The sequence below is a fragment of the Serinus canaria genome, chromosome 13 (assembly GCF_022539315.1).
Source record: "Serinus canaria isolate serCan28SL12 chromosome 13, serCan2020, whole genome shotgun sequence".
NCBI classification, from domain to species: domain Eukaryota; kingdom Metazoa; phylum Chordata; class Aves; order Passeriformes; family Fringillidae; genus Serinus; species Serinus canaria.
The window spans coordinates 7,893,927-7,906,277 of record NC_066327.1 but is presented as its reverse complement, the minus strand read 5'-3'; the positions used below and the strand labels follow the sequence as shown (position 1 = coordinate 7,906,277).

The following is a 12,351-nucleotide window of genomic DNA, read 5'->3' as shown; positions in this document are numbered from 1 at the left end:
ATCCTACCTGAAGAGATTTTCTTTTGAAAATCATTATTTGTTTTATAGTTACTTTTTTATTCACTACAATATTCTGCAGCTTTAATACTGCTTCTATGAGGAATTTAACACCTACACATCTTGAATGCTTATCCTCCACCCTCTGCATTTTTGGAGAACAAAAACAGAAAAGAAATGTGGTTTTCTTCCATTTGGCAACTTTTCTGAATGCCAAGTATACTTGCAGTTCTCTCCCACCTCCTTCCACACCCTTTTCTGGCCCTTTCTCACTATTCTAGTATCTCCAAGAAGTTCCTATTGTAAGGTCAGTAACAAGGCAGTAGGCTCATACTCTAGGTCAGACTAAGCATAAAACACATTTTTACTACCTAACCAGTCCCTGAAATGAGTTTTTTTAATTCAGATAGTACAATAAGAAATAGGTTGGTAGAAAAATATTACATTACATATTTAAACTTTAATTTATAAGTGAAAACTGTTAGTTAAATTATCACTCCACAGACAAAACTAAGTGCATGACCCCACTTCATGGGGAAAAGTATATACTAAAGGAAGTAAGTTCCAATAAAAAAATTCCAAGACTTCACCATAATTTCTGGTTTTACTCTCAGGGCTGTCACAGCTGTCACTAAAATGAAAAAACAGTTTTTCAGGAATAGTAGAAGCAAGTACAGGAAAAGTAATCTTGGAACAATAACATTTCACATGGTCTTTGGAAGATGACTGGCAACAGCTACCCTAATACACATTAACTCCACTTGCTCCTTTAACAGGATTTATATGAAGCAGGAGTCACATTACCTTCTGGAAAGAACCAAACCAACCCTATCTGGGAAAGTTCCAGGTATGAGATTACCTGTCCCCAGCTTCCCCTGTTTGCAAGGGGGGGAGCACAGAGGAAACTGCAGGCACCACCTGCCTGCTCCCACCAGCTGCAGCTTGCAGGGTCCCCACAGCTGCTCTGGAGCACTGAGTGTCTTCTGTGACAGCAATGGACAGAAATTTGAGTCATTTTTCTGCCCCCTACATTTACCATCACAGTTTAGAGAATTAGGTCTTGAAATATCTGATCAATACTAACATATGACCTAATCTGCACAATCACATCTGCTGAGCCCTAAATCCTGCATTTAGTATGAAGATTATAATGAAACAATCTGCTGTCATCTCTGGTTTATAGTTACAGTTACTTTGGCCAAGAGCTTGAAAAATATCTCTAAATACTAGATGTGTAAGTTTCTAGTTCCTAGTTTTGTAAGTTTCTAGTATGCCCTGAACCACAGAGTGAAAACAATGAGTTTGTTTTACAATCACCTCTCCAACACTAAAGTCTTGTTGACAAATATATCATCAGTCCAGAAAAACCCAGAACCACTGAGGGAACCTTCTAAAGACTTCCTTGGAACAAAACATAAATAAAAAGAACAAAAGGATGTGCAGCCCTCTCAGGGCATCCTAACATCCCCCTGAAAGCTTGAACAGAGACAGGGGCTGCACAGCAAACACCCCAAGGCAGATGCATGCCAGCATCAGTATCAGACACCAAACTTTCTGCACAAGATGAAGGAAGAGGGATGGAGATTTGAAGAAGACTTTGTGCTTTGAGAATGACTTCACAGGCAGATTAGAAACTTGATGTATTCTAGAAACGTTTGGTTAAATATTCTGATCTACACTCACACCAGATTCTCAAATTCCTTCAACCAACAGGCACAATGCTAATGAAATCTGTGCTTGAAAATCACTGTGTTAGGATTGTAACAGCAGGAGAAGCTTCAAAAAAGAAAACAAAAAAGCAATAAGAAGAGATCAAGCCACACCTGGACAACAGTGTTTTCAGACAAACTGTTCCTACACATACCAGACTCTGGACTGATTAAAGAATGACACAATGTTCTTCTCCTAGGACTAGAAAAAATTACCTCAAACTTTATGTACCAGAGGACATTTAGCTTGGATATTTGGAAAACTTTTTTCATGGAAAGGGCTGTCAGGCATTGGAACAGACTGCTCAGGGTGGTGGGAGAGTCACCATCCCTGGAAGTGTTCAAAAAAACCGTGTGGATAAGGCACTCAAGGACATGGATTAATGGTGAACCCGTGGTGGCACTGGGTTGACAGCTGGACTTGATCCTGGAGGTCTTTTCAAACCTTAATGATTCTGTGATTCTGTAAAAGTACACAAGAGCATTTCCTCCAGGCTGAGGACTGCTCTCCCAGAGGGAAGACACTGATATCTGCCATCACTGATTGGGAATGTTCCTCCCCCGGGTCTGAGAGCAGAATTCCTGCAAGCACCCTCTGACCTATCTCACTCTGCAGAACCACCAACACACACAGATCATGACCCTCTTCTTTCCTCTCATACAAGACTCATACACGTAAGAGTGCCTTAGAATATAATTTCCTTTAAAATCATTACTGTACATATATCTTGGAGAAAAGATACCTAAAAATTATATACACAAAGTGTGCAGCAGGCACTCACACTTAAACAGGCACACACACATACGAGTCATAGAAAGCAAGAGACACTAACACACAAATTACAAAGCCAAAATGTTTTGCTACCACTTTTGGTGTGGCCCTACTTCCTTCAGATGAACCCCAACCTGCAGAGGCAAGTTAGATTAGGCAACAGCCTCTGACTTTTTTGTGCAACTACACACAATAGATACTGCATAACCATTAGGCTTAAGTAGGATGTTCAGACTGAACAATTTCACCAAGACTTAGACACAAGAAATACTGGAAGCCACCAGCTGTGTTCATCAGTCCCACTCACTCTTGGGATGGTACTGTGCAGAGACAGGAATTGGGTTCAAGGATCCTTGTGGATCCCTTTCAACTCAGGATGTTTTTTGATTCTAATACAATTCCTCAAGCTCCCCAAGGTTAACTTGTAGTTCTATCTCATCTAGACCCAACTGCACTCACATTCCTTCATGTAAACTGGACTAGCATTGGGAATAGGTGCACCTCATGTTTGAAAAGCTGAGCCAGTGCTTTAAGATATCCACTCACTTGTATCCCATAACAGAACCACATTCCTGCTCACCACTTCATTTCAATGAATCAGAATTGGAAATTACATGCAGGAGACAAACAAGGATGGTGGAACAGCTTTTTACCTTGTCATGTGTAACTCAGTGACTCACTACACACAAACCCTCAACTTTCTGCAAACAATGCCAATATACATAAGGCATTGTCCACAGGGTTATTAGTGCACTGTAATTTCATCTTCTCTTTAATACATCCATGTTCTGGCGAGCAGACTTTACACTGGATGGAGGAATTTTCATTAGTCATGACCCAACAGCAGAGTGAAACATGTAGGAATAAAGGGCCAGCACAGATAACTTAAAATAACCCTTCCAATTCTGTGCAGAGTTCCAAAGAGCACCACCTGTCACAGACACAAAACATCTGTACACTTCTGCTCTTACGAGGTGAGGCACTGGAACATGGATTCCCCATCTCTAGAAGTGTTAAATGCCAGGTTGAACACGGCTTAGACCAACCTGGTCTAGTGGAAGGCGTCCCAGCCCATGGCAGGGGGCTGGAAGAGGATGGTTTTTAAGACCCCTTCTAGTCCAAACCATTCTGTGACGAAGAGATGAGAGACTCCACTACACAAGGTATCAGTATCAGCACAAGGAAAGGCTAAAGCCTGCCAACATTCTTCCCAGAGGGTGCCAAAATGTTGGCTCAGAGACACAACTCTGAGTGACCCCTACAAACAAAAACCCCAGGGTCTGCCCACACCAGGGAAAGCAGCGGCAACACAGTCCCAAGGACCCATCCTAGAGCCATATTTAAATACTTATAAATTATAAAAAATGTACTTATAAATACTTATAAATTATTCACCAAATACTCATTGAACCTGAAGAAGGCCTGATCATCCCTCAGGTGCCAGGGAGCTCAGATACCACAAAGTCACAGCTATTAGATGGAACAACTGCATGCATGTTCCACCTACACCAGGTGACAAACAATGAGTGTTCAATCTAATTTCCTTCCCTTAGTTTTTATTAAAAGTTTACATTATCTGGCATTTTGCTTTTTGTGGGTTTGGTTTTGACCTCCTTTTTTTTTTAAACAGCTGTGGTTCACAATAATCTTCCAAAAATAATTAACAAATTATGTACACCTACTACAAGGCAACTTAAACATCGCAATGTTTCCCTGTTTCCATCACAGTTTGTTTTAATCCTTTCACTCCTGCCCAGATTTTCCTTTCCAGAACAGTGCTCAACATCCAGGTTAATATGGACACAGACTCTAAAAATCAATAAACTCACCCATCCCAAAATATTCATGCTGATTGTCTCTACTTGTTCAATATTGCTTTTTTTTTTGAACAAGAAAACTTAGTTAGACAGACCTTATGAAAAATCTATTTGTCAATAGTTCCTTCAGTAAAACCAGTAAATGAAGTCAAAGCTGAAACAGTGCCCTGAAACCTGATTTATTTCATTGGAACCACAAATCTCTATTTGACTGAAGTCAAAAGGCTTCACTGTTAACAAAGCTGGAAAAAATATTTATTTCTGAGAACTACAGGCAAAGTTTCCTTGCAGGTATTCCAGCCAGATAATACCTGCAGAATAGCCAAACCAGATCCCTCCTCTGTGAACAAGGTACCTTGTCCAAGGCTTAGCACACTCTTATTTGCGTCTCTAAGACATAAATAATCCAAAAACTAATATGAGCAACACCTTCAGGCCTGCTAATGAAAGCACAACAAACTTAAAAGAAATGTTAATAAAAAAGAGGCAAACAACATTCCTAAGACATATACTGAAGTCCATATAGCTGTATATTTACACAGATTAACATTTGTTAAAACTGGTAACTGTTACAATATCGTATTTCGTTCATTTGAAACAACCGATGAATTTTACTTTTTATGTTCAAGTAATTTAGGGCTGATTTCAGCTTCAGAAAGTGTGTTGTACTTAAGGTTCCAGGTAATAATAATCTGAATTATTTGGCTACTTATATAAGCCAGGTTGTTGACTACCTCTGGCCAAGAATTCAACTGTATGCCACAAGCACAGAACTGTGTCCACATGGCAATGAAAACACAAAATAACCAAGCACCACTGCTTTTTAAGTAAGACTTTGTGAATTCCAAATCAATCCTGTGATCAGACACAGATAAAAGATGCTAATTGAGGTTAGTTTCAATTATTCAGAGAAGAGATTTGACCCTGCCCAGTCCTGGGGATGGGACACCACATTTTACCTGCACTGGTTTCCCAGGGATGCTTAGGAAGGCTGAACAACTACTGCCAACATGCACCCATGAGTATTTATCTGAACTTTTGGACTAAAAGATAAAATATATCTGGCAAAGAACATCACTCATGATCACCTCAGAAAACAAGGTACATACACAAAGTTAATGAAAATGAATTATCAAGCAGCATTTACTGAGGTAATATAAGAGTTTGCATGCTTGGCTTTTTTATTACAGGAAAACCACAGGTCTAATTGAGATGAAGACTCATGATACTACACAACGTTAAGAAACAAAATAAGAGACAACTACCCACCTAAAGCACAACACAAAATAGAGGAAAATCTAGGCACTAAAAACTTCCTAGCTCATCAAGCTGGCAGCTGAAGAGACGCTGTTTTCCCAAAGCTTTGAGGCTTGTTAGACAATCCTCCAGGATTTTCACTGCTGTATTTACCATGAACTTAAATACATTAAATTAATGAGGAGTTGGGAAAAAAAATGTGGTTTTGTTTTACCTTCAACTGAAAGCTATGTGGCAGGAAAGCACAGGAAGAAGAGAGAAGGTTCATGACTGTTTCAATAAAAAGTAATAGGAATTTCAGCTTCATTAACACAGAAACTATAGTCTGCTCGTGAGTAAGACTGAATCTTAAGAACTGTCAGCCAGCACTATGATACTCAATGTGCCACTCCTCATGTACCTCTGCTGTGAACTTTGGTTTTAGTAGGTGGCTATAAAAAAGCTTTACAACACACTTTATTTAAAGAGACTAATCTAATTTTTAAAAAAACATCACAAGTCTAGCTCTTTCCCAGTCCTAGCATGATGCTGATGGAATATAGTGTCAATGACATGCATGTAAGTCTTTCTCTCAAGTTGCAGTTACTCAACATTTTTGTCAATGAAACAATTTTTGTGCACTGGGTTTTTCAATCATACTGAACGTAAGTAAAACTCTAATTGTTGCCTTCACAGAACTACTTATAAATTATTCATATTACAAGGTTTTACGTTTTTCTAACTGTAAAAGATAGTTGTTGCCCTATGAGTGCAGAAAGAAAATCTGCACAGGGTACCCAAGGGCCCAGGAAGGAATTCATTAGCAGTAAATTGCATGCACGTCAGTACGTGTTCTATCACTTCGGTTATCACCAGTGATAACTAATTTTTCCACTTTAAAGGTCTTTTCCAGCTTCCCAGCACAGCCACTGCCCAAGATCAGCCTAAGTCTCTGCATGGTGAGGGATCGAAGTCATGAAGCACTGGTCAGTGCATCTTTGATCAAGGTTTCAGGAGGTTCTCTGGCAAAGACACCAAAGCACAAAAACACACAACAATCTCAAGGGTTTTACAACAGTTGGCTGCTGCTCATCTTCAGTTTGAGCTCCAGAACTGGTGCTCAAAAAGTCTTACACAGTGTCACCTATAAAAAACAGATCACAAAAAAATTGGGAATGAGAGTAAGACAGAGGTTAGGTAGTAGAAAATTATGGCAGAAGTTAAGTGTCCATCACTCCTCTGTCCCTGTTTTAGAGGCCCACATACTAACAGCAAGGTGCTTTTAATAAACAGAAACCAGCATCTGCAACTTCATTTAACACAAATTTATTTTGGCTTTACAATAACTGCAAGCATCCCCATTTTTGTGGTGACTTTACAGTTCTAATTACTTTCAATGGCTATCCAAAGCCAACACCTTGACACAGTTACATTCCTAAAAGCTCACCTCAGATTCTAGAAACAACAGATTTCTACAATGGGTAATCCCGTTTCACCTACTGAGTTTACAGAAAATTATTAAAAGGATTAAAAAACCCACTTCAAAATACCAGTTATTTCTGGAAACAAGAAGCAGATGTTCTCCTCTGTTTGGCTCAGCTGTGGTACAGTACAAGAGTGCCTTTGTTATGCTGTCAACAATAATTTATTTTATTTATTACAGCTATTTCATAATGCCTATCAATGTACCATTTGTGCATGATTTACATTCACACAGATCTACTTCTCTACATCTAAGCCATCAAGAAGCATCACATACATGCTCCAAACAGCAGACACTGTCATGACACAATTCTGCAAATTAGGTTTTTTTCCTCTTTCCACTGTATTAATAAAAAGGGAACAGGAAGAGAAGAAAGAATTAGTATTGCCAAATGAAGTCAAATTAACATTAATCAAGAAGTACTGCAAAAAGATGAAGTTAGGAAAATACAAGAGCTCAGAGTATAAAAATAAACTCCAATTCTTTGATGTCAAATAAAAGCAAAGCTTTCTGAGCCATGAAAGTAAACACTGTCTAGAACAAAGTCATGAAGAACTAAAAAGATACTATATTGGGAAGAGGTTCCATTAAAAATGGAAGAGAGCCTGCTCACGGGAGGGGAGGAGAAGGAAAGACAAAGAAAAAGGCGCACAATCATTTGCTGTTTGGCCCTATCAACCACTGAGTCCTTATCTGTGGCAGCAGGAACAACTCCCCTAAAGACCAACATCAGAGCCTTTGTATGGATCTGATAAGGAATTCAGCGCCTCAACAAAAATTAAATATTTAATGAGAGCACACACATGGTGGCATAAGCATTCATCCTTCCCTTCTACTGCTTTGAAATAAAGATTTTCTCCTATTAAAATATTCCCAAATTACCAATTTAATATCCCCACCTGTGACAAGAAACACTGCACAGTAAATCCCATATTCCCAAACAAAAACTGGAGGATCTGCATGCATAAACACTCACAGATTTACCACCACACAGGCATCTGCATAACCTTGGGAGGAAAATGCATACATTAAAATAGTAAATGAGTATAAAAAGTCCTATTATTTAACTATAGGTATGATGATTTTTTTTAAGTATCCAACTACTGCCAGAGTTGCCCTCCTCTGACAAGACAGAAGAGATGATTTGTTAGGATAATCTCTCATCAAAACTAATATCTGAGAGATTGCTCACAAATTCTGCACTTTCAGGCCATACCTGAGAGACAGGTACACAGATTTATTTCCAGTGTCAGCACAGGGGCACAAGCCATCAGGGAACCAGCAAGGCAGACATCTGACTAAATGGGACTCACTCAAATCCCAGAGCAGCACCTGCTACACACACAGGCATCAGTCCACTAGGAGACATTCTGGAACTCTGTCCACATGAGAAGTCACTTCCATCACATATAAACAATATGCACCTCCAGTGATGCAGCAAAAACAGAGGAAAGGGAGCAAAATATTTGCCAGCTGTCGACAGTTCCAAAAAAAGATTCTAAACAGCGTAACACAGCACTGTGTTACTTAAAAAACATACACAAAATATGTATGTATACATAAAATTACATAAAAATGTATGCATCATTAAATTTTTGCTACAATCCCTACAAATTCATCAAAATAATCCCCCCTGGCAAAATAAATTGAAGATTACATGTTCATCTTCATGAAGATACATGAAGTATCTGAGCAACAACAACTAGAAAAAAAAATCAAGTGTGTACATGCCTAATATGCATAACTTATACACTTTAACAATTAGCAAACATTGGAATGTTACCACAACACTGAAAACTTGCCCTAACACAGATTTTTCCAAACAAAAATATTTGTAGTATCAGGAACTAAAAACATTTACTTGAACAAGACAGTGATGTAAATTTCAAAATAAGTAAATTATAGCAATTTTTTAATATCTCTCTGCTTAGTTTTGTAATTCTTAGAAATTAAAACATTTTGTCAAGGAAAAAATCTACAATCAAAATCAGATGGATAATTGTACTACTTGTAAGGAAAATGTGGCATGTGGAGTGTTTATCTGTATTTCTCCAGAGGCTGCAGAGATGACAGGAATGAAGCACCAGACCATGCTACTGATCAGCACAGCCCCAACCCTGTAATTTGTAATGAATACCCAGGTAAATTGCTCACATAAACTGCAGGATCAGAAACACAGATGGGGGCAGAAAGGGGCTGAAAGCAATTAAAACTCTTGTGGTTGAGCAGCTTTGGCTTATCACCAAGTACCAATGGTGGCTCGGGGAATTTGAGGGGGTTCCTGCACAAAAACGCAGTCAAAGGGCACGAGTGGCCCCGTGGAGCTGATTTTGTGTGGGAGGAACTGATAACACCTTCCCACCCGAGTAGGAGGGGAGAAATGAAGCCACACACACGTTAGTCTGTGCACAACTGGATACTTCAAGGCAGGAGTCACCAGATTGTTCATCCTGTGCAGGGACACCCGAAATTTGGGTCTGATCCTAATGGCTGCGCTAAACAGGTTTCAGCTTCCCTGCCCCAAGTCTTGCAGCCTAAGAGGAAAGAGGACAAGTCAGGATGTTGAGATAAATAAATAAATGAATAAACAACATTGCAATTGTTTTCTCCAGTTCACTCACCACCCTGTCCATCTGTCCTCACATCCCAGAGCAGATGTTGGGAAAATCTGTCAGTGTGACTGTGACAGGGGATTCCATGCTTTGTACCTGAGCAGGTAACACAGATCCTGACTGGGCACCCCCAGGTATACCCTGCTATCAAATCATGGGAAAGCTTCTCTTTCTAAATGTATGTAAACAAAAGCATCCTACGGAAAAAGTGTTTTAATTGTAATTATCTACTCAGTAACAGGGAGCAAGAACCAAGGACCCAATCCTGCCAAGTTTTAAGTACATGTTTAACTTTAATCACATGTAGTCCCACTGTGCAGTGTCTCTAAAATTAGCCTGCCAAAACAGGGTCAAATTAACAAGGGAATTTATTTTTTTTAAATAATTTTAGAAGTATTATTACTTAGATAACAAATAGCCCACAATTAAGATACCTTGGCAAATTCAAACCTGCACACCACGCTCATGTCACTCTCAAATGGAAATTTACACAAATGCACACAAACCCACAAGCAGTCAGTCACTGTGATATCTAACAGCTTAACACTACAAGGTTAAGCAAAATAATTATACTTAGGTCGTTTTAGCCAAAACAAGGCGACAACCACAAGGAATTCCATGACAGCTGCTGGAGGGATACTGGGGACGCCAAAAGCAAAAAAAAAAAAAAAAAAAGGAACAAAAAGCCCTACACAGCCACAGAGGTTGGTACAGCAAGCAGGAGCAGTGGTGAGCAGGGGTTCTGGGCCAAGGCAGATTACCTGTTCCCCACCGTCCAAGCCATGACAAGCCAGCACGGAATGCCAACTCCTGAATGACACTTCTGTGATGAACCCACTTGCCCAACACTGCAAGCCACACTAGCAAAGGAATTTTACTAACTGAAGACTCCAGCTGAAGAGAAAGAAAGCTCTGAAGCAAGAGGGGAGTACTAAAAGTAAGGAAAAAAGAATGGATACTGAGACTGCCTCATCATTAATTTAGAGACACAAGGAGGAATGTGCCGGATATCCCAAAGCAAGTAACCATTGGGACTGAACATCTGTATTTCACTCATTCAGCCGACTTGAAAGGGAAGGAGGGACTCTGCCCTGCTAGGATGAACCCCGGAGCAGCCTCTGAGCAGCTCTCTAAGTAGCCCTTCCATAATTAACTTATAAGGAAGACCAGGCAGGACATTCTGCTCTCCACGAAGTACCAAGGGAGAACAGATGTTTTCCAGTCTCCAAGGGAAAAACTCAAGTGTATCACTTCATAGCACTAATTCTTGAACACATAAGAAAAAAAAAATCACAGCAAGGGAAACGAAGGAAGGCAAAGGGTAAGTAAGCAAACAAACTCCAATCAGACCTTCAACAAATGCAAATGATATAAACTTTATTTCATTATTAAGTTAGTGCTCCATGACATTACCATTCCCAAAGATACATGGCTGATTACAGAGTAGCTTGTGGGGAAGGGGCAGAGAAGGCAGTTAATTGGAAAACGCGTTTTATTGTAGCTTACTAGCCTCACACATTTCTACACTCCCACTCACTGCAGAAACATCTTTATGAAGTCTGGGCAGAATAATTAGTTTGGTTTTGTTTAAATCTGCATCACTGTACAGGTAAGCAAAGCCTTTCAGCTCCCTAACTTTTCCCATAAGTTTTGCATCACTGAAATATGCATCATTTTACTTTTCGGTGATCTACTTCTTGCTGTTCTTCTTCCTACAGCTGGCCCGCAGCACTTCATGAAGCGCCTTGTGCCTGTACCCAGCGTGATTCTGGGCGTTTAAAGCTCTGCTGGTCCCGAGAGGGCCGACTTCGGAGAGAAATAAATAAATAACCGAGCTCCAGACAGAAGTTTGTGCGCCAGCCCGGTCTGTGTGCTCACCGCGGATCCCGCGCTGTCGGAACACGGATTTACGCAAAGGAAAAGTGAGAAAGTAAATAAAAGGACCCGCTGGGAAGGAGCCGGAGCCGCCTTACCTCCGGAGTACGCTCGGCGGGTTTCTTCCGCAGCGCCTGTTTGATCCTGGGCTCCACCGGGGCGCTCATCCTCCAGCCCGCCGCCCCCCGCCCCGCGGCGCCTCGGGAGCGGCTGGCGGGGCGCTGCCGCGGGGCGCGCCGCGATCACACCGGCGCGGCCCGCCGGGGCTCCTGCCCGCGCTCCGCCGCCCTCCGGCCCCGCGGGGGACGCACCCCGAAACGTTCCCCGCGCCGGGGCCCGGCCGGGGAGCGGACCGGGGGAGGCCGGGGCGGGAGCGGGACCGGGCGCGGTGCCCGCCGCCGGGCTGGCTGCTCACCAGGCGGGCGGCGCTCGGGGCGCCTCGGGCTCAGCGGCGGCGGCGGCGCTCGGGGCGGGCGGCGGCGGCTCCCGGCGCGCTCCCGGGGCGGCCGGCGCCGCTCCCCATCGCGGCGCGAGCGCTCCGTGCGCGAAGTTACCGGCCCGAGCGGGACTCCCCGCGCGCTCGGCCCCCGCGGCTCCGCCCTCCGCGCCCGCACAAAGCGATGCGGTCGGGCGAGTTGTTCCGCGGCGCGGCGCCAGAGGGTCCGGAGAGAAACCCCGCGGCCGGCTACGAGCCCGCGTCTCCCCTGAACACGCCGGGAGCCGCCGCCCCCGCCCGGACCCCCCCGCCCCGGTCACCCGCCGCGCATCCCACGGTATAGAAAAGCGCGAGAGCGGGCGCTTTAACCCAGAGAATCAGCAAGAAGAGAGAGGGGCGGGGCGGAGGGGCTGT

The 12,351-nt window shown here is 42.4% G+C and overlaps 1 protein-coding gene across 9 annotated transcripts in view; it reads right to left on the bottom strand.

Annotated features, from left to right (window-relative positions):
• The window catches only part of RAPGEF6 (Rap guanine nucleotide exchange factor 6), a 122,129-nt gene extending 110,050 nt beyond the window's left edge, over positions 1-12,079 (bottom strand). Inside the window, exon 1 of one of the 9 annotated variants that reach the window (XM_030229206.2) lies at positions 11,600-12,079. In XM_030229206.2, coding sequence (XP_030085066.1) covers positions 11,600-11,668 — 69 coding nt within the window. In that variant the 5' untranslated portion in view covers positions 11,669-12,079. The remainder of the gene's footprint in view (positions 1-11,599) is intronic. The other 8 variants (XM_030229207.2, XM_030229202.2, XM_030229203.2 and 5 more) reach the window with 8 other exon arrangements.
• Positions 12,080-12,351: the final 272 nt, after the last annotated feature.